General features: G+C 46.8%; 1 protein-coding gene across 7 annotated transcripts in view; it reads right to left on the bottom strand.

The window, feature by feature from the left end:
- The window catches only part of EPS15L1 (epidermal growth factor receptor pathway substrate 15 like 1), a 61,406-nt gene that overhangs the window by 6,000 nt on the left and 33,384 nt on the right, over positions 1-22,022 (bottom strand). For 3 of the 7 annotated variants that reach the window (XM_054979603.1, XM_054979605.1, XM_054979608.1), the window contains 5 exons: positions 20,187-20,326; positions 19,927-19,987; positions 19,571-19,653; positions 18,046-18,178; positions 12,191-12,396 (listed from right to left, as the gene is read on the bottom strand). In XM_054979603.1, the coding sequence (XP_054835578.1) occupies positions 12,191-12,396; positions 18,046-18,178; positions 19,571-19,653; positions 19,927-19,987; positions 20,187-20,326 (623 nt within the window). Of the gene's footprint in view, positions 1-9,722; positions 10,098-12,190; positions 12,397-13,669; positions 13,803-17,788; positions 17,869-18,045; positions 18,179-19,570; positions 19,654-19,926; positions 19,988-20,186; positions 20,327-22,022 lie in introns of those variants that run through there. The other 4 variants (XM_054979604.1, XR_008597032.1, XM_054979606.1 and 1 more) reach the window with 4 other exon arrangements.

The raw sequence follows: 22,022 nt of genomic DNA, 5'->3' as shown, positions 1-22,022 counted from the left end.
AATAGTGCACCCTTTTCCCCTGAGGTGACTGACCACAACTACCATAACCTTGAAAATCTGAGAGGCAGAGGAGAGGATGAAAGGGAGAACCTTATATTGGTATCTTTTGGATCCGCATTGAAAACAAAGAAATTTTCTGTAATGCAGATTTATTGGAAAATAAAAATAAGCATCTTTTAAATTGACAATAACAAAGCAGATCTGACATTCTAACAGGAGTAATGATAACATTCTGAACTTTTTTGCAACAATCAGCTTGTTCTGGAAGTGGAGGTCTAAAATAGGGCAGGAACCCCCTGACAGAAGATTTCGGAACTCCATTAGCCCCTGAGTTCTAAAGGTTCATGCTTTTGGGTTTCTCTTCCTCTAGTCAAGTTTCTTGAGCCATCCTTCCCTGTGAGTGAGCTCTCCAGCCACACTGGCTGGCGTCTGGCATCATCACTATTCTCTTCGGTTCCCGGAACGGAACACCCCTCTGGAACTTAACAGGATCTATCCACCAACCGAGCTCTTGACTGAGGAAAGTCTGAAGTGGTCGTATGTGGAATCTTGACCATGTAAGATATTTTGACAAGATACCATCATTCTTAAAAACTGCACCAGGAACATCACCTCCTGTTTCCGCTTCCTCTGGACCTCTATTAACATGGACCAAATCTTCTTTTATCTTTCTTGGGATAAGAATACTCTGTCCTGTATCGTATCTATCAATACCTCTAGGTGTACAAATCTTCTGAACCAGGACATGGCTGCTCTTTTCCTTGTAGATTACAAAACCATGATTGTACAGACGTCGTTCTTTTCACTGCTTCCAAACCTAGGGTCGGAGATGGGGCCTTTATCAGAATGTCGTCCAGGTACGAGAACAGTGAAATCCCCTGGAGTCTGAGGAAACTGTCAGGGTCACTTGTACCGTGGTAAATATTCTGGGGGATGACCGTAGGCCAAAGGGCAGTGTTTGATAATGTTCCCCATTATACTGGGGAACACTGGGCACTGGGCAGGGGGATGGACTAGATGGTCTGTATGGCCCCTTCCAACTCTATGATTCTATGAAGGTATTTCTGATGGGATTCCTTTGAGAAATTGTAAGTAAGCCTCCTAGAGATCTATGGATGCTAAGTAGTCCCCTTTTTGAATGGCTGCTACGATGGACCTTAGCATCTCCATCTGGAACTTGTATGTCCTGATGTATCTGTTTAGCCACTTTAGATCCAGGATTGCCCTTATATCTCCGTTCTTCTTCGGTACTATAAAAAACATTGAGTAGACCCCTCAGTTTGTTTGTGCTAGTGGGAGTGGTTCTATCACTCTTATGTCGACCAAGTGTTGAATTGCCTGTAATAATAGCTGAAATTATGTCTTGATGGGTTCCTCAGAATGTGAAGGACACACATCGAAGGTACTGATTTGAACTACAGGGAATGTCTGCTGGTTACCACATCCAGAACCCATCTGTCCACTATCATCTTTTGCCATCTGTTTGCGAACTTCTGTAACCGCTGCCCAGTCTTGATGGCTTCTGTCAAGGTGGCATAGTTGTGCCGATGTTTCTTTCTTCTGTCCTTTGTTGTACTCACTGAGCTTGAGAAAGGAAGCAGATCTATTATCCGTTTAGGTTCTAGATTGCCAACATCCCTTGAAGGGTCTAGAGTTCCCGGATTGCGGAAATAATTTTGATTCCTGAAAGGACTGGAATCTCCTTCTTGGTTGTATTTCTTTCTTTTTTGATGGAAGGACCTTCTTTTCCTTATCTTCCACTAAGTATTTTTCCAAATAAGTTGGTTCCTTTAAATGGAATCGCTGCAACCTTTGCCTGTGCCGATGGATCCACTTCCCAGTTTCTCAGTCAAGTACCTGCAGCCAGGTCCAAAGCACAGAGGAAAGTTGCTCTTGCAAACAATGAACATGTTGCCGAAGCTCTGAGGGATGCTGCTGAGGCTTCAACATTTCTGTGCAATGTTTGTTCTATCCTTCTGTCGCAAAGGTATTTAGGTAGACCATCTGCACCCATAGGCAGAACTGAAGTAGTTGCAAGGCTGATTACTGGATAATCTACCACGGGCAATTTGATTTTCTTAGCTGCGTCTGGTACCAGCGAGTACAATTTGTTGACAATGGGCTGCTTGGTCTTCGGTTTAGGTGGGGCTCCCCATTCTGCTTTCATTAAGTTACAGAAGGCTGCAAGTAGTGGAACGCCAGACTGTACGATGCCCATCTTGGGCAATGCTCTCTCTGACCCCTGTGGGAAGGCTAGATCTGTTTTCTCTTTTCCCGTGGAAATGGGGGAGATTTCCAGAACCCTTAAAACCTTGGGTAATAGTCTGGCATAAATCTCCTGAGGAAACAATCTTGCTTGCACTGGAACAAAGTTTCCTCCTCCTCTTTTGATAGCTCTTTTTTTTGTTAATTGAAGATGGGTCTGACATGTCTGATTCTTATTGTAAATCCCCCAAGGGGCTGGGATCCCTGTGTACTATACTCTCTTCCATCCTCCTTCTCTTAGATTTGGGTGGAGAGGGGGAAGCTGCTTCCCCCCCTTGGGTCTATTAGAAGCTAACCCCCAGCCTATCTAAGGATGCAGTAGCTTCTTTGAGGTGGCCATGTTCTTTTAAGGTCTCTTTAAACTCTTATTACTGTTCTCAGCCACACCAGTAAGTTAGATTTGGCTTCTTGGCCTGAGAGATCTAAATCAGTGGTGTCTTCCCTCTCACCCTGAGGCGATCGTTGGGAGAGTGGAGAGGTTGGAGAACTGGGAAGAACCAAGTCACACAGAGCGCCCCCTATGCCTACAGCAGGACTTAGGCCTGCCTTCGCTGCCATTCCCACCAAGGCTTTCTTTCCCACCAAAAATAAAAGGCCGTTAAATATGAGGCAGGGGGGGTTGAGAGGGGGTTCTTCCCTTCCTCTTGAGGAATCCCAAACAACTGGATTAATTTCCTCCAACCAATCTTTGCAGCTGACAGTTTCTTACCATGCTTCTGCTGTTTAGCCAGTGCTACAGCTGCTCCTCAGTTGTTAGAGCTCAGTCTTTAAAGCTGCACGGAGCTGTTGAAGGCTCTCTCAGCCCCAATGTTACTTCCTGCTGGCTATCACAGACTCTATCACACACCTGCTCTGATTGTTGTTGGAGGAAAAAAAAGGGGGGGTCTCCTTGCCCAGAGGCTGCGGGAATTTGTGCAGAGGCCATGGACATAGGAAAACCTAGGGCTGTTGGCTCTCCTGCTCGCTGTCACCTCCGCTGCAATCTTTATGGGGGGGGGGGCGAGGGCCTTCCTTCCCCAGCTAGCTTTTCCTCTTCATCACCTGCTGTCGTCACTTTTGCACAGTCCTAGATGTCCTGCTCAGAGGCAGGTCCAGAAAAAACTGGTGAGGTAAGGGGCAAGCCCTGCTCCTCCAGGACCAATCAAGTCATCTGACCCTGCTTTGGAGAGGAGGAGCTACTTCCCAACAGTGAGGACTGCCCCACTCTCAGGACCACCGGAGAATGAAGCTGACATTTAGGAATTAATCAGACTAGACAGAGATTGTTAAAATTTCCTTGGCCTAGGTTGGCTCAGAACGTCAAGGATCATTGTCAGTCTTGTGGGACATGCCACTGAGTGGGTAAGAGACGCAGCAAGACTAAGGCACCTTTGCAGTTACACCCCCGTAATTGGTAAGGCTTTGAAGTTAAGAACTGACATTGCTGGACCCTTCCCCAACCCCACACAGAGGGGAAAGTGCCTTATTCTGAATTTGGTGATCCTGAGGTAGTTGCACTGGCTTCAGCTGACACCCCAATGGTAGTTGAGGCACTCTCCATAGTCTTTTGTCAGCTAGGTTTTCCACCAGAGATTTTGACTGATAGGGGGTGGAATTTCTACTTGATAAAACGTCTGTGGAAATGAGATGAAAATACCTAAAATGACAGTTTAACACCACTGCTTACTGGTTTAACAGAGCAGCTCCACACAATGGTGAAAGAAATGCTCAGGACTTGCGTAGATTCATATCTGCAGGACTTGGATTAAGAAGTTGCCTCAATTTGTGTTTGCTTAAATGGAAGTTTCCCAAGAGTCGATGGTTTTTGCCTTCTTGAAATCATGTTCGGCAGAAGGGTACATAGACCTTTAAATCTAGTGAAAGAGATGATTTTGGGAAGACAAAATCCCAAAGGCAAAGGAGCGGACTGTGTTTTGACTTTCTGTGATACATTTCAGGATATGTAGAAGGTTGTACAAATGAATTGGCAGAGGGACAGGCTAATCAGAGCAGTTGGTATAAGACAGCCCACTTGAGAACTTTTTGAGTTACAGGATAAGGTGATGGTTTTCCTGCCCATGCTCTCTGAAAGCAGCTTGCTTCATATAATTGTGCGTAAGACTTATGGTGTTTCTTATATTGTTTCCATGGAGGTTCAGGAAAGAACCTATGGTGGTCATAGTCTTTCTAAGGCAGGGAAAAGATGATGTTGACCTATGAGTAAAAATGAAATTGCAGAGGATGACTTGAAAACAAGTCTGATGGATGTGTTATGAACTTTGCAGAACAGGCATTATGGGAAGCTTTGAAATAGCCAGTAGGCATTCAGGGCAGAGAGAAAAATCTTTGTAGTTTTGCATCAGTTTGATAATGCCTTTAGAAACAAACCAAGAAGGATGCACTTGGCAAAGCACGAGATAGACACAGAGTCTCACCTGCCCATTACAACATGTTCATCTTACAAAGTGAACGGGAAAGTTTTGAATGATATGAGAAAAGGTTCAGGAAATGCCAGGAGTCAGGAGTGATTCAGCCTTCCATGAGTCCATGGGCATCACCTGTTGTGTTGGTAAACCAGACCATTCTACTAGATTTCACACAGACTACAGGAAGACTAACACTATCACAAAGCCAAATGCTCACCCTACGCCCAGGGAGAGCCCACTTTTTGGATATGCCAGAGCCTGCTGAAGTGACGCTGACTGTGAATCTTTGGACTTTTCCGCGTGCTCACTTACGGAGGGCTTTCTGGGTATTTGGCAAGCGAGGATCAGACCCGCTTTGGGTTTCTGTAATTCCGCATCTGAGGACTGAAGCAGTGCCTGGTTTTCATTTCTGTACTTAGAAAAACGCCCCATTTCTGCTGTGGGCTTTTCGAGGGGAAGACGATGTCAGTGATTTCATCTGCAGGGTTTTTTTGTTGTTGTTCTGCACATGTGTTACAACATTGTAACACTGGGATGTTAAAGGAAATTGTAGTTAACCTCTACCTTATACTGTACTAGGCTGTCAATGATTGGACAGTGTTATTTGAGCTTCAAATTTAACCAAATTTCTGTGTGGTGACTGGTTGAGGCATTCAGGAGGGAAATCTTTTTTAAAAAAGCAACATATCAATGTTATTTTTTTTAAAATGGGGGGGGAGTAGTCTAAAAATATAGGAAAAACAATCCTGAACAAAATGTCATTCTAAATAGCCTGTGTGGGTGAGAAGCCTATTTACTTCATGCAGCCCAAGTTAGCAAGCATTCCCAAACACATAACAAACAATTACAATATTTCTGTGCATTGATTGGCTGAGATATTCTGGAAGGAAACGTTAAAATATTAAGTGGGATTCAGGGCTCTCTGAATAATACTTCTGTTAGTCACTTGAGTGTTTTTCCCTCCAACATTGCAACTTTAAAATATTTAATTTTTGCAATGTTGTTGCTTAAAAAATAATTAAAAATGGGGTGTGGGGGGGAAACTGGACTAAAATAATACAGAAAACACAGATGCCTCTGTGCAAAACGTCGTCATAAGTAAGTTGCATTGGTGAAAAGATCATTTAGTTCATACTGCTGAGGTTAGCATGCACACACAACACATAATTGCAACATTTTTTTAAAAAGGATGACAGCCAAGAATGGGAGGGAGAAAGAGGTGGAAGAAAGGGAGGGAAACGGTGTTGTTGCACACTTTGTTCAACCAATCAGAACACAGAGGGATAAAGGGGATAAAGGGGAGGGTGAAAGGCAGGGCCATGGTTTACACCGAAGAAAGCATTCTTCACTTCAAAAAAGTCATCTTAACTTTGCAGGATTATGTGCACAAGGAAAAAAGCCACAGATAATCCAGGGCGAAATATATTCTATAGCAGATGCAACCTTTCGCTGTGCAGAACACAAAGCAATTTGGAAATCAATTTGAAAAGCGAACCCAGGTATTTTGCTGTGTGATCTGTATGAGTTTTCTGTACTTTTATTTGGGCTTAGGAACTCATCAGCATCCTTCCAGAGGCTGGTGAACCAGCTTGTTGGATGGGATGTCAAGAGCATGTCATGGCTTATATTACTGAGATTGTAATTTTTAGACAAGATTTGGATTTGCACTTGGAGCATTCAGCCCGGATGTCGTGTGTTACACAGGAAGCAGGTCTAAAATTCGAACTGAACAAATGTCAGTTGTCATAAGCAGTGTACTTAGGACACAAGAGAGCATCATACGAATCTGGGACAAGGTGTAACTAACAGAGAACTGAGTACCTCCTAAAACCAAGCCGGAGGTCAGGGCTCTCAAAGGCACTATTGCAGATTTAAGCTCCCAGTTCAGGAGTATTGCCTCCACACTTCACACACTCAATGCCTGACAAGGTAGCCTGGAACCAGGAGTGTCAAGACCATTTTTGACCAATTGAAGGGAACTTTAATTTTCTTGCCCATTCTTAAGGCTTCAGACTACAGCAAACATTTTTATTTGGCCAAAGATGCTTCCAACAGAGGCCTGGGACTGGTTTTGATGCAGGAACATAAGAGAACCAAATACTGGCAGCATATTTGACCTGGAGGTTCATCCCAAGGGGAAGAAACTTGTCTGGAGTACAAGACTGCTTGGCAATTGTATGAGCTTTGGATCAACTTAAGACCATGCTTATGGGGCCAGGATCTCTCTCCTGCCTGATCACTCATATTTGCAGTGGCAACAAACCATGAGAAGTTCTAACACCGAATTCCAACCTTAATCTTAGAATATACAGTAATTTAACATGAACATTGAACACATTTCTGGAAGAATAATAGGCTTGCTGATGCTTTGTCCATTATTTTTTGGGATTGCTGATGCTTTGTCTGTTATTTTTTGATAATGTCAAATAATAAAAACTGGTCTCGGATACTGGACCACCAGAGTAGAGCCACTTTTTTGCTCATACATATAGCAATAATTGTATGATTGTAATATTGTGTGTTCTGAAGGATTCTATGCATAAGTCTGTGGGCAACCAAAAAAAATCTGAAAACATTAAAAAAAATGGAGGTGTCTGTGTTAAATGCTCCCATTAACAACAGCGCTGTCTGCACCAATGCTCCATCTGCCTGCCATGTGTGAGGCAGGAGCAAGAGCAGTGGCACTCCCCAACTATTGAAAAGCAGCCATAACAGAAGTCACCACTGCCACACATCCCTTGGTGAAACTGCAGGTAGGCAGGAGAGAAAGAGGAGTCAGCAGGCCTTGCCCCCACTGCCACATGGGGGAGGAGGGAGGGAGGAGAAACAGGCGTTGTGGTTCTCCCTGCCCCCAGAAGGGGAACAAGGTGGCTGCAGCAGCAGTCATGGCTGCCTCCTTGGCAAAGGGGCAGGCAGGCAAGAATTGCAGCAGCAAGCTGCTCCCCTCCCAGTGGTGTCTGGGCTTAGAGGGTCCTTGGCTGCCTGGAGTCAGCCCCATGTTCTGGCAACCCCTCCTAATGATGCAAAGTGATCTTGGGACAGTTCTGAGACTTTGGGACACCTGGGCTCCTAAAACCCAAACTCTGTCAGAGCTCAGTGCTTGCCTTTCCCACCCCCTCTCCTTTCCCCCACCCAGTAGCAGTGGAGAAAATTAGAAAAATGCAGACCAAGATCTCAGGCAGCTCTCATAGTCTGCTTCAAACATACACGGGCATATGAGTCAGGAGCAGCTGAAGGGAGAAGGAAAAAACAGCATCAGGTGGGTTGGGGAAAGGGAGCAAGGCAGAAGCAGGAAGAGAGGAGGTGCTAAAGCAGATGGGCAGATGGAGAAGGATGTGAGGATGGCGATTATAGGAGAGAGGTAACGGCAGCAATGCCAGGAAGGGAAAGGCTGCTGGAGCCTGGCAGCAGCCATGCATGGTACTTCCCCTGGCAGCACAGCTGACTCCAGTGAGGAGGAAAGAGGCGGGGTAGGACTAGGAGTCCTCTCAGGTCCCATTCTTGTCCCTATCTTTAAGGGAGAGAGTTCATGCTTGCTAGGGCAGGCCCACCACACAATCAAAGCCAAAAGGAGAAATGAAAAGAGGTGGAGCAAGCTTCTCCTTTCCAGCCATTCTTGCGACCATGGGAGCGTACCTGCTAGCGTGCTCTCAGGGTCCCCGTGATGCCTGGAAAGGCATGGAGGGACTAGAGCTACTGGGGAATCTCCATCAGGTTTCCTTTTGCAGCCTAAAAATGATAGGGAACTGGTACAAAACTCACTGCCCCCTGCTTTTTAGCTATCCTTGGGGTGCTATCAGAGTCCTAAGAATGGATGGAAAGGGTTGAGCTTGCCTGTGGATGATTGCAAAACTTGGACTCCCCTCACTTTTTGAAGCTACCATCTGGCTAGCAAAATCTGGACACCTTCTCTGGACACAGAGAAGCAGTTCTCTTTTCCATGGCTTTGGCCAGAGAGCCACGTGCCCTGCAGGACTAAGGCTTTTACCTAGAGAAGCTTTTACCTTCTTGTCCACACAGGAAGGGACAATGGGGAGAAATTCAAACCACGAGAACTAATGTTTAAACTACTGCTATTTAAAGTCGTTAGACTGTCTTAATTAAGCATCACTTAGGATAAATTCTGAGTGATGGGAAAGGTGCGTGTTTTTACCTTTTCTTTGTATCCTTGCTCTGCATGAATGCCTGAACAAACCATGTGTATTCTTTTTATTCATTTATTAAACTTTCTTCTATTTTGAATGCCTGATCTCTGGAAACACACTTCGCCTATTCAGACTTGCTAACTGAAGTGTGGTATTGCGGTGTGTGTGTGCATGTGGGGGGGGGGGGACAGGCAAGCTCACCGCCTCTGGAACACGGCAGCTCAGAATTGTCCAGTTGTAATAGACTGCCACTATGCTAGTTTGCAGAAGCAAAGTGGGCAAGCATGGCAGTGAGGCAGAGCCTCTGAACAGAAACACAGACACGGAATGCTAGACATGTGACTTCATTTAGGAGACACCCTGAGCGCTGTTGGTGGCAGCAGGGATTACCCAGTTTGTTTTTGGCATCTCTCTGAAAGGAGGGACAAGAGCAGCGTCACTGAGTGGAGACTCGGGAAGGCTGAGGGGTTTTTCCCAACCTCTGGGCACCCACCAGAAGAAACAAGATGGCCTTGTGAGTCCATTCCTTCGCAACGTTAGAAGTCTGTTCTTAAAGGCTGGAAAAGCTGGCTGGCAATATTTACCCGCTATTCAGAATGGAGAGTCCCAGTGTCTGACTGGCTGTTTTGCATCTCAGCAGACACAGCCTTTGCCCATACCAGCTGACAGGAAGAAACACCACTAGCTGTATAGTGATCTCCTCATGGGTGGAGGGAACATACCTGGGCCCAAATCTACTGGGTATATCTGTGGCTTCTCTCATTGCCTTCAATGGAGGGATCAGATCAGTGTACGCATCCAACACTATGCACTAGAGTCCACCCCCCCCCACTCCACTGAAGCAATGCACAATCCCTTCTGAGCAGGGGTGTGTGCATGTGTGTGCCTCCATACAAGCACTGAAGTGTACATGAGTCTCCAGTCCTCTTTATGTGCCTTTCTGTTTGCCAGTGTGAGAACAAAAGGATAGAAGGATCAACTCAGGCACCTTAAAAGGTTCGTTCAGCAGAAACAACATTGCTTGTATCTGATGAATGATCAAACAGCCCAACAGCCCCACCAGATATTAAACCGCAGCTTCCACTGAGCTGTACAACAGTGAACAAAGCTTGTCTCTCCTTGTGAAGGTTTGCAAACACATTGGGACAATTTTTTCCCTTTTATTTCCCTAAGAAGGAGAGGATCTTGCAGTATCTTGAAGACTAATAGATTTGTTATGGCAAAAGCTTTTGCAGTCTACAGCCCACTTCTGCTGAATCTCCTGGACAAGATGTATCCATCTCTAGGCAAAACAATAAACCGACAGAAATTTAACATCAAAATGTCAGCTTTCAAAAATCAGAGGGAGGACATTTCGGAGTCCCTGTCCTGGAAGTAACTCTTCTTGCATGAACGAAGTTCAGAGGACAGCGCAGTGTGGAATTGCTGCATTATAATATATCAGTCCTGTTTACTGTTTTCATCTAGGTCCCAACTGAGACCAAAGTTTTCCAGCAAGATTATGTTGCTGTTATTGCTAATCACTGTTGCTGTGAAGGGACATTGCTTTGTATCAATTTCATACAAGTTACAAGATACAAATTGATACAATTTGCAAAGGGATGTTACAGGCTGGAGCTCTTGCATTTCGTTCTCTTTGATCTCACAATCTGTAAATCTTTTATTCAGCCCCATCTGCCAACTGAAGACACGATGTATGCATCTGGCTCCACTTTGAGTGCTTCTGCCACAATAAATCTGTTGGCCTTGAAGGGGACAAGGGGGTTTCTGCTGCAACAGACTTAGCACCCTCTGGAATTTCTGTCACTAGCATTCATTTCAAATCTACCATCCGGAAACAAACTTTAAACATCTCGTTCCTCATAATGCATGCTGGAAACGCCTTTTGGGACTCACCTTCAGGTAGAAGATCCTGTCTTAAATTATCCCTGACAGACGCCAACCCAGCCACTGAGGAAGGAGATCCTGTAGCTTCTTCCTGGGGCATCTCACTCCACGGCTGACCCTGCTCCCCCATGTCGGACATGCTACTTTAATTCCTTTGTGCTGTTTCACACGGCTGCTCTGAAGGCAAGCAGCCGGTCGGTCCCTCCCCATCTCTAAACATCTGCATTGGGTCAACACATCCCAACCCTGCCTCTCAGCATCCTTCCAAGGTTCTTCAGCCTTGGCTCTCAAATCCTGGGTCACTCTAATCACTCTCTGTTTAAAACCCCTTTCAGCTGTCTTGGACTGGTAATGGTTGACGTATGTAACCCAAATCCCAGAGCTGCGCAGCCCTGCTGCTTCCTCTAGTGAGCCCATCTGCCTTGCTCAGTAGTGTTGGCTTTGAGCAGCGTCAGGTCCCAGGCAGAAGCCTGCTGCTAGAGATGCTCGCTCACCGCTGAACCTGAGACCTTCTGCAACCAGGTGAGCTCCCAGCCTGTGAGCCGGGCTATCCCTCCTGAAGCTCTCTTGGAAGCTCTGTGACCAGCCCCCTCCCCATCTGAGGCCCGTTCCCCTTTCCTAGATGAAATATTTTACTAACTTCCATTTGAACATTACTGGCTCAATAGCGAGCCCATTCAGAGACCAATATGAAGCATTTCAAGCCATTCTGGTTTTTTTATATTGATATTTGCAGATGCCCCAATATTTTTATCCTTCCTTCCATTTGAATTAAAACCAAGCCAGTTTATAACAAAGATAATTTTGATTATGGACAGACACACTTCATTTTAACTTGTATGTGCACTTCAAACCAGAAAGTACTTTTTTGAACAGTAAGATGCCATATACTGAGTCCACCTTGCTCAAAATTGTCCTTTCTGACTTGCATTGACTCTTTAGGGCCTCAGGCACTGAAGGGTTTCCCCCCAGCATCAATGACCAGAGAGCTTTCAGTTGGAAATGCCAGGATTTGAACTGGGGACCTTGTCCACGCAAAGCTTCTACACCACTGAGCAAAGATCCTCTCTGATTGTAAGCAGAACCATTGCTAGAAGCTGAAAAGCTTTAGCTCCCCCTACCAGCCCCAATGGAATAACTCAGTACAAAGTCAAGTCCTGCCAGAGGGAGGGGAGCGAAGAGACACCATGCACACACTAGAGGAATGCTGGCAGCAAACAGATGGACCTCTCCAACAAGCAGCATCACACTCAGAGCTCTTTTATTGGCAAGCCAGTCTGTAACATACAGATTAATACAGAACTAACTAATGGGAAAGGCAGGCAAGCGAGCAGGCAGCCTAAGGGACCAAGAGGCACAAGTCAGTGAAAAGGCAGAGAAGGAAAGAGTGCTACTGAAGCAGAAACGCCCCCACAAATGGCCCAGAAAAAGGTGCTGCAAGGACAGGAGAAAGTGGCTGTTGGCTCAGAGAGAAAGAATTTAACTTACAGAGCTGAAGTCAGCAAACCCAAGGGAAGAGTCTTTAGGAGGTTTACTTGAAGAGGAAGGAGCAAACGGGTCCTTTCCACTAAATAGGTCCCCAAACCCCTTTTTACTTTGAAACGGGTCACTGCTGTCAAACCCAAACGGCTGGAATGGATCAGGGGGCTTGGCAAAATCGGAAGACCCAAGTTGACTTACAGGAGTACTTTTACCTGGAAGGGTTGAAAGAAAAAGGGGGAAGGGAGGGGGAAAGGAAGAGAGGGAGTTACTGACCACAGAAACAACTAACCCTCATGCCCCCGTTCTAGGAAGGCAAAGTGTTCACCATATTGGGGGGGGGGGGGAGGGGGTCCTAAAGTACAGAGAACAACACACTGCTACTATTTCAAGTAGTGTTATGCTTGACTGATTGCTCCTAGATTTGGGGAAATAAGTTCTCCCCACCCCCCCCAAAGCAAAACATGTCCCTTATGAGAAACCACAACAGTTTCAGCAGTTGCCCAAGTACTGCACACAAACCACATTGAGGGCTCACTTCAGCAAAATGAAGATGAACAACACCGTTTGCCACAGCAAGCGCTGTCAAGCTGCAAAGACAGCAACCCCACCCATCTCTTTGTTATAGAGATCGCCCCAGCCAGCTGAGAGCAAAGAGCATGGGGTCTGACTCGGGGAACATTCCTATGCTTTTGGGTGAGTGGAGGCACACAGCAAGACCTGGCTCATTCACACAGTCGCACTCATAGCTGTGCCGGTCCAAGCCTCAGATCCACACCTTTGTGCAGGGTTTGCCACTTGCATCCCTGCTACTTCCCCTTTCTACATGTATGAGCGCAGAAAGCTGCTTTGTGTCCATCCACCAACAGGCAGCAGCTTGTTCAAGTCTCAGGCTGAGAAAAGGCTTGATCTGTCCTGCCACCAGAGAAGCGGAGGATGGGATCTAGGGCTTTCTGCACGCAAAACACAGGCACTACCACGGAACATGTAACGTTGCCTTCTCCCGAGCCAGGACATCTAGCTCAGCAGCCGCTTTTCACCAGCCCTGCTACTGGAGGTCCTTCCAGATTAAACCAACCTGGGACCTTCGACATGCAAAACAGAACCGTGCCTGTTGAGGCCAGGATGCCAAAAACATGTCTCTTGCTCTATGTACTCAAGGTGGTTTTGGGTCCCATTTCTCAAACAGCAGCTCTCTCCCACCCATGCACCCCCCCCTCCGCCGATCTCTCTAAATTGAGGTCGCTGTTTGCAGCATGGGAAAGATGCTGGGTGTGTCAAAAGAGAAAACTAAAAAGGAAAGATCTCCAGGGCAGAAAGTGGTTTTCTAGCCCCTTCTCCAAATCTGGAAGAGTCTAATCAAGGAAAACGGAAGTGATCCTTGGAAGGTGCAATTTCTCTGCCCCTACCCCAATCCTGGTGTAATCTCAGGCAATCCCTTCACAAGTCAAAACCTTGTCTTGGCTAGAGACGTGTCCCATCACTCACCTGTATCTCCCAGCTAAATTTTCTGTATCTGATAAAAGACTTCGTTCAGCCCTGCACAGTGCGCATCATATTCCAACTTTTCAAAAGAAACCTCCCACCCCAGATCCTGGGAAGTTGAAAGTTCGGGGAACACCTGAAAAGTGGTAGAAGAGAAATCTCTAGTGCCATCTTGTACAGCAGAAGTAAATAAAGAGGTGCTGGCAGTGTCAGCAGACACCTCACTTTGCAAGTGATCCCCTACACACACATACATACACACACACACACACACACACACACACACACCCTATTGGATCCTGAATGGGAAAAGGCAGAATTGTGGCTAAGCTGTTCCCTTGCCGCCGCCACCACACTGATGCTGACCGTCACGAGATGCCTCTGCCCTGCATCGCCTTCTCCCCCTCTGAAGATGGGCTTCCAGCTCACAGCACTCTCCGCTAGTCTTGGGCTTGCAGTCATGCCCTTGGGAGGCTCTACACAGGCAGCCCTTTTGATATATTCTTAAAGTTCAAGGGTGATGCATGTACCTGTGATCACATGGTTTGGGAGTCTTAGCCAAGGCTCTGACTAGCCACTCTTAAGCATTCCCAGCCCACCAATTCCACCCATCCAATATAACGGAGCCTCTCTCTGTCTCTGTCTCTCTCTCTGGAAATATAAGCATGGATTCTCTGTTCTTCCATCACACATTTGGGTAAGGTGAGATCTTTGACACAAGGAGCAATTCTGAATCTGCAAAGGGTTTTTCTTTAGACTGAAATGAACCACTGGCTCTTTCCTGAAAAGCATCTCCTTCCTCCCTGACTCATTTCTAGTCCAATGAGCATGAGGAAGAATTCTGTTTAACCTGGAAGCTTGTGCATTATACTGAAAACAGTCGCTAAGTCTATTCTTTTATTGCCCACAGAACTTTGTCCAAATGAACCAATACAGTGTCATGGTATTCAGCTATTCGAAGCCTTGTTATTTTTGCATGTCATGGAAAGTGTTAATACTCAGGCCTGGTGTGGGAACAGAACCAAGGCCCTCCCCTGAAAAGCAGAGGTGTGAATCACCTATATGAGATACCAACTTGCAAAAGAGCAGCAGCTTGCAAGAAGCAAGAACGGGGCCATTATGCTCACCATCATCTCAAGTGTGATCTAAATTTAAAAACTGGTAACAAACCACTTTGGAAGTATGCTTCTCTGCCGCACGCATATACACCATGGCCTCAGTTTGTCTTGGTGTTTTGTAACTTTAAACATCTGCAATAGCCACATAATTTTGGTTGAAAGAGGAGTGCAGCTCCGCCTGCTTCAGAACTCTGCCGAGGAAAACAGTAAAGGTTGCCTTCCTTTCAACCACAAGTGAGAAACATGTTGGTTGCTTTGTTGTTTTAGGAGCTGTCATAAAACAAAACAGTCCGTTTTGTCCGTGACTAGAGGAGGGGGAGAGAAGCAGGCACGGCCCTTTGCAAAGTTAATCCATGAAATTAACTTGCAGGCTGTTCTTGTTTACCCTTCAAGGGCTGGAAGGGTTCCTCCTTCCTGGAATCCCTGAAGGCAGGAAAACTTTAAACCCTTTTGACAGACACTTCCCAGGTTCTTCTGCCAGCAAAGGACTTGGGCTACAGGGAGCCTCTTTCTGCACTCCAGAACTCCTCCTGCCTGCTCTGGTCTCTGCTTTGGGATGCACCAATGCGGAGTGCCCAGTGGGTTTCCCATAGCCTTCCGGTCTCTCTCCTCCTCAGTGCTTCTACCATCACGCCACCGCTAAGCCTCATGCATCTCCAGAGGAAATGCACATAAGCTCATCCCTCTCACGGTGGAGACGTGCAAGACCTCCTTCAGTGCAGAAGACAGGGAAGCAGACAAGGCCCGAGTGAGGCATTTTGTCTGAATCTGAGAGAAAAGTGAGGGGAAGCCAAATGAATGGACGAGGAAGCATTCCGAGGCAGGCACCGGCACTGCGAAGACCAACTAGGTGCTTTTTGAACAAGGGGACAGTTTCTGGAACCGCCTTCTCCCAACACAGAAGGTCCCCGGCCTTTGGCACATATCAGCCGAGGCTGAAGGTCATTCAGTGGTGAGTGGCAAAGGCTCTGTCTTGATATCGCTGGAAAGCAGTGCAGCTCTAACCGCAGTGTGGAGGGTGCCGAGAGGAAGTGGCTCTGGGTGGAGCTGGTGCAGCTGGTCCCACGGTCGCAGCAGCCCCGGAGAGACTGAACTGACTTACAATCACTGACACCCACACAGAGACTTCCTGCACTTAAAAAAAAAAATCTGTTTCTCTCTTTGAGGACTCAACATCTTTTACCTAGAAACTAGTACGCAGTGAGCTCTGACAGATTTCTATCAGCAAAAAACGAACAAGCAATCCTAATAACCGGCTGGAACTTCCAAGAGAGCGCGCTTAAACCGACAGGCTGCAACAGACTCCAAACACAAAGAGGACAACACCCCCCCCCCCCCGCAACATGACTCCACAAGAAACCAGGCCCACCCTCTCTGGGCAGCACCTAGCGGGCACTAGATAGACCTGGAAGCAGAACCCCCACCCCATGACACTGGGCCTTCTGTCACTTAATCTGCAGTGCAGTCAAGAGCAGGTCAAAAGGAGCAACATCCGGCCTTAGCAACCCCTCCAAAGATTCTCTGAACACCCCCCCACAGGCTAGCTCCCATATCACAAAACAAGTCTTTGAGCAAGGATGCCTCTTTGGGGACAGGCTGTGGTTCAGTGGTAGAGCATCAACTTGGCATGCAGAAGGTCCCAGATCCAATCCTCGGCATCTCCGGTTAAAACAATCAGATGAAAGACCAGTGAAGTGAAAAACCTCCTCCCAAGACCCTGGAATGCTGCTGCCAGTCTGAGTAAACTGTGCTGACCTCAATGGACCAAGTGTCTGATTCAGTATAAGGCAGCTTCATGTGTTCATACAGGTGAATTAGACAGAATCCTTCCATGTCAAGCAACACCAGGGACTGACCAGTTCTGGATGTTGCTGAGAAGGAAACTTGCCAGGCCAGCAGGGTTTCTTGAGCAATACAGGGACCAGGATTACAGTGTGTAAAAGCGAGTGCAGCGAGAGAACGTTTTCTCTTTCTCACATAACACATCATCTCAAAATCACCCAATGAAATATATTCAGTATATTCAGCACAGGTAAATGGAAGTTCTTCACACAATGCATAATTCATTTATGGAATTCATTGCAACGAGAAGTGAAGAGGGCTGTTGGCTCAGATGATTTTAAAAGAGGATCAGACATTACAGAACTGGGACAAGAAATGGCTCAAAGTAATCCTCCTGTTCAGAGGCAGGGCACACCAGGTGCTGCTGGGCGGGGGGTGGGGGTGGGGGTGGAGAGACAACTGCAGAGACAGAGTAACTGCATCCATTCTCTGCTATTGGGCTTTCCACTGGGGAATCTCACTGGCTGCTGTGAGCAACAGAAGGCTGGACACATTGATTACCCTAGTACTATGAGAGCCAGTATGGTGCAGAGAGTCAGACTAGGCTCTGGGAGATCCAGGTTCAAATCTCCACTCTGTCATGGAAGCTTGCTGAGCAATATCATCATCATCGTAGATTTATATACAGCCCTTCAGGACAACTTAACGCCCACTCAGAGTCGTGTACAAAGTATGCTATTATTATCCCCACAACAAAACACCCTGTGAGGTGGGTGGGGCTGAGAGAGCTCTGAGAGAGCTGTGACTGTCCCAAGGTCACCCAGCTGGCTTCAAGTGGAGGAGTGGGGAATCAAACCTGGCTCTCCAGATTAAAGTCCTGCTGCTCTTAACCGCTACACCAAACATGGAGCCTAACCTGTTACACGGGGTTGGTTGTTAAGATAAAATGGAGGAGAATGCTGTAAGGCACTTTGGGTTCCCACTGGGGAGGACGGTATAAATAAATAAATGCTACCAAATTTACTTGAAAAGATAGAAGAAAAAAAAAGGATGCCCCTGCATGCAAGACAACCCCTTAAAATGTTTTGTGCACACACACACAATTGTTATTGGGCATAAGTGTAACTTGAATACCTCTTCTTTTTTTGAGGGCATGCTTGTGAAAAAAATCTAGTCTTGCATTTGATTAAATACTGTATTAATATCCAATAAAATACAAGCAAGCAACATAAAACAGTTTAAGTTGAAGGAATGCTCATTTGTTTTCAGACACACAATGCTGTGCCAAGCGCTTCAGGACAACTATGATGGAAGAGAAGGAGGAAAGGGGTTACACACAATCCAAAGGCATGTATGCACATTAGGCCTCCTATAAGAGTGCTGGAGAAACCGAGCACACCTTGCTGAAGAAGTCAACTATTCCCTGCCACAAGTTCCTAAGGATGGGAGAAGAAATGCCTCAAAGAAAGGAGAACTTACCACTTGATAACTTGGGCCTCAGAGGCATGTTCTTCTTTGGTGGTAGAGCAGGAGTGTCTGGCTTACTCTTAAAGGGGTCATCTGAAAAGCCACCCCCTCCAACAGAGGAGTTGAACAGATCTGGAGCTGGTGGCTGCAAGAAAGAGCCCAGAATAGAGGCCAGTTCAAGCCGCTGTGGATTGGGGGAAGAGTTAGGCTCTGGGGAAAAGAGGCTCAGATGCTACTTAGTGGTGAAGCTTGCTCAGTGGGCAAAGCTGCTCCTAGTAGCTTAACTTTATCTTTTATCCAGTCTGCTGCTTCACCACTGAAATCATCATTTGGAATGATGCACACAACATAGTGCAGGCTCAGCACAAGGGAGTTGGGAGAAACCAGACACAGCTGCAAAGGCTATTGACTTTGCCCCCCACCCCCCACTTTAAAAAGCAGGTCTTTCATCAAGCCACGTCACAAACTGTGCATGAAACTTTATGCAGCATCAGACATAACATGATGCATAGCACCAGGGAATAGGTGAAAGTGTGCTGGGATATGCAAGCCCGGGGCCAGTTAGACTTTTCACAGGATGGCTGTCAGCACTTAGATCACACACATGGAGTAATGAGACACTTGGACTCAGCTGCTCTGAGAATGAGAAGGAGCCCAGATCCTCAATTTACAGTGCAGGAATGGCAGACAAGCCAAACAGAAACAGACCCAGGAATTTGGAAAGATTTCCCCTTGCTCTCCAAGGATGTTTGCATTGCTCAGGCAGCAAAGCTGAGATGTCCGAAGCAGCCAGGCACAGCTCATGGCCGGAGCTCAGCAGCCAGGCCCAGCACGTCGCTCCCTCTCCCCCCAGCACTGAACAAGGAGCGTACTGGCACATCAGGGCCACCACCTGTTTCAGCAGGGACCCTGCGCAGGAACCAGCTGCTCGCTGGAGGCTCCTGGAGGCTCTTGCCAAGCGAAGCTGAAGCTTCAGAGAAAGGACAGATTTTGCCCCCTAGTGGGAGAAAATGCTCCTTGCACGCCTCTTGTCAAGTGGATTCTTTCCTACACACCGAGAGGGAGGCACGCACTCAACCACCCTTTGAAGCAGTCAGGCAGACAGCAATCTGCTCAGAGCCACCAGTGGGTTTCACGGCTGAGGAGGGATCCATTTAGGATTCTGTCCTAAAGTGACCGCCATTTCCAGTATCAGCCTGGTGCAAGGTGGTGCTGTTATCCCCTCACCCATTTAGAGGCTGGAGGAAAACCACCAAGGCAAAAAACCAACTTCCTTCACATGCTCATGTACTGCCAGATTTTATTTTTATTTACTGAATTTAACATATTTGTATTCCACTTTTCTACTCAAATAGGGTCCTCAAGGCGAGGAATATTAAAAGATTCAGGGGCATCAAGTTAAATTGTAACACATTTGGTAGCCAAATCTTTGTCCATTGTTGGAAAAGGACAGTCTTTAAAAAGTGTCAATAATCTGGAACAGCAAGATTCAGGTCCAGGCAGCCCTTAAAGACCATCTAGATAGGAAGAAACTTACCTTTGACATTCGGCTAAAATCCGCAAATCCTTCACTGCTATTGAAAGCACCGCTGCCAAAGGGATCTAACGTCTCAAAAAGATCTGAAATCAAGATGTTAACAAGCCTGTGACTTTTAAACATCTACGCTGGAGAACAGGCTCCTGGCAGGCTTGGCCCGGGATGCTCCGGCAAGCCAGGATCCTTTGCAGCGCTGCCTGACAGAGGCTTGCTGTGCACTGCGTGCAGTTGGGTCCCAGTACCCACGGCACACCAGTCCTTCAGGCCAAAGCTGTATGAATACCCACAGAACAGCTCAAGGGAGCAAGAAAATGCCACGTAAGAAGTCAGCCGGTCAAGAGGGTCATTGATCATACCTGGGCCTTTCAAAGAGAGATTCGACGACACAAAGGGATCGCAGTTTTCAAAGCCGTGAGGCTAAAACACAGGAGCAGAACAGAAGGGTCACGGACATTCAATGAAGGGCATGCTTTGCCTCTCTCCGCACTAGAGAAAGGGACTGTTCACAGCCCCCCTCCCCCTCCCCTTCATAAGTCTTTGCAGACCACATACAAGCCTTCACACACCACTCACACACCTCTGTGCAGGACAATGGCCACCGCCCCACCCTCCTTACTTTATTAGAGGGCAATGTAGGATTTTTTGAGAATGGGTCAGAGACAAATGGATCACTTTTCTCAGGCTTCTTAAAGAAATCCTCTGGCACAGAAGTCTGGAATGGGTCACTTTCTTTAAACGGATCTCCTCCGAATGGATCTGGCAGAAGAATTAAAACAGGCAGATTAACTACAACATGCAGAGAGATAAAGCACCCAGAAGGGACAAATGAAACCTTTTTGGCTTTCTGACATAATTAGTGGGTTAGTCCAAAGGGAGAAAAAACAGGGTTGCACTTACCTGTAACTGTTGTTCATCTAGGTCTTCGTGCAGGCACTCATTGGGAACGGCACTTGTGCAGGCCAGCTGCTCGGAACAGGATTTATTTAGCTTACAGGCTATTAAGGGTGTGTGTGTGACCTCCTCCACAAACTGCTCCGAGCCAGTTCTTCCTGCCGAAATGGTCACGTGGCTGGGTAGGTCGGCCCCTTCTTTCCTCAGTTCTCCTGTGCCACCATAACTCCCCAATTAAGTCAGAGTTCACAGTGGGGCAGGAGGGGGGGACGGGGACGTGAGCCTGCATGAAGACCTAGATGAACAACAGTTACATGTAAGTGCAACCATGTTTTCATCTACGTTCTTCAGTGCAGTCTCACATTGGGAGAATAGCAAGCTACTCACCCAGTGGTGGGGTAAAAATCTCAGGCAAAGAGAGACTGCAGGATTGCCTGGCCGACTGCTGCTTCCTTCCAGTAGTTGGCATCCATTGCATAATGCTTCACAAAGGTCTCCCCTGACAACCATGTAGCTGTGCGACACAGATGTCCACAAGAGAAACTCCTCAAAGGAATGCCCCTGAAGCTGCCTGTGCCCTTGTTGAGTGGGCTCGAAGAACAAAGGGGCAAGGAACATTGGCTGCTTTATAGCACAGCCTAATTGCTCATACCATCTCCACCTTGAGATTGTTTGAGAGGATGCAGCTTTGCCCCTCTGGGGACCTGAATGGCAAACAAAGTATGACGAGACCTTACGAAAGGCTTGAGTCCTGTCCTTGTAAAATAAAATAGCCCTCTTGACATCTAATGCGTGTAGCGTGCCTTCTTGGGGGGTGGCAGGGTAGGGAAAGAATACAGGGAGAGAGATGGTTTGTGACACGTGAAACCTGGAAACCACCTTAGTTAAGAATTCCAACTGGTGTGCGTCGCTGCCCTGTCATGATGGATCTAAAGGAAAGGAGGGTCTATACTAAGTGCCCTAAGCTCACTAACTCTCCTGGCTGATGTGACTGCCAATAAAAAGGCTATTTTGCAGAAAGAAGGGACAAAGGACAAGTCGCCATCGGTTCAAATGGTTTCAGCATTAATTCAGCTAATATCAAGGATAGAGACCACCGGGGAACTACAGGGGATCTTGGGGGTATAGGTTATATAAACCCTTTAAAAACAATTTCGATAAATAGTGCTATAAGACTGTTTTCCCATCAATGCCCTTGTGGAATGCTGAGATGGCTGGTAAATTAATTTTTATCGACGATGATGCCAACCCCAAAGCTTGTACTTTCGACTAAATAGTTGAAAGTATCAGATAAGGGGCATGTATCTGGGTTTGTCTTTCTGCTGTCCGCCCACAGGACAAACCTATTCCATTTAGATGCATAGGACTTTCTGGTGGATATTTGTGACCTCTCTACTGCCTGAGAAACCACGCTGACAGGTGCAATCGACCCAAGTCGTGATGTCAAGTGCGGCCATAGGTGAGCAAGTCCGGTATCAATGGTAGGTGAACAAACTGCCCCTTGGCCAGGCATTTAAGCATATAGAACCAAGGCTGTCGTGGCCAAAAAGGAGCTATGAGT

Source organism: Eublepharis macularius, chromosome 5 (assembly GCF_028583425.1).
Source record: "Eublepharis macularius isolate TG4126 chromosome 5, MPM_Emac_v1.0, whole genome shotgun sequence".
Taxonomy (NCBI): domain Eukaryota; kingdom Metazoa; phylum Chordata; class Lepidosauria; order Squamata; family Eublepharidae; genus Eublepharis; species Eublepharis macularius.
The sequence above is the reverse complement of the archived record's forward strand: the minus strand, read 5'-3'. Positions and strand labels throughout refer to the sequence as shown.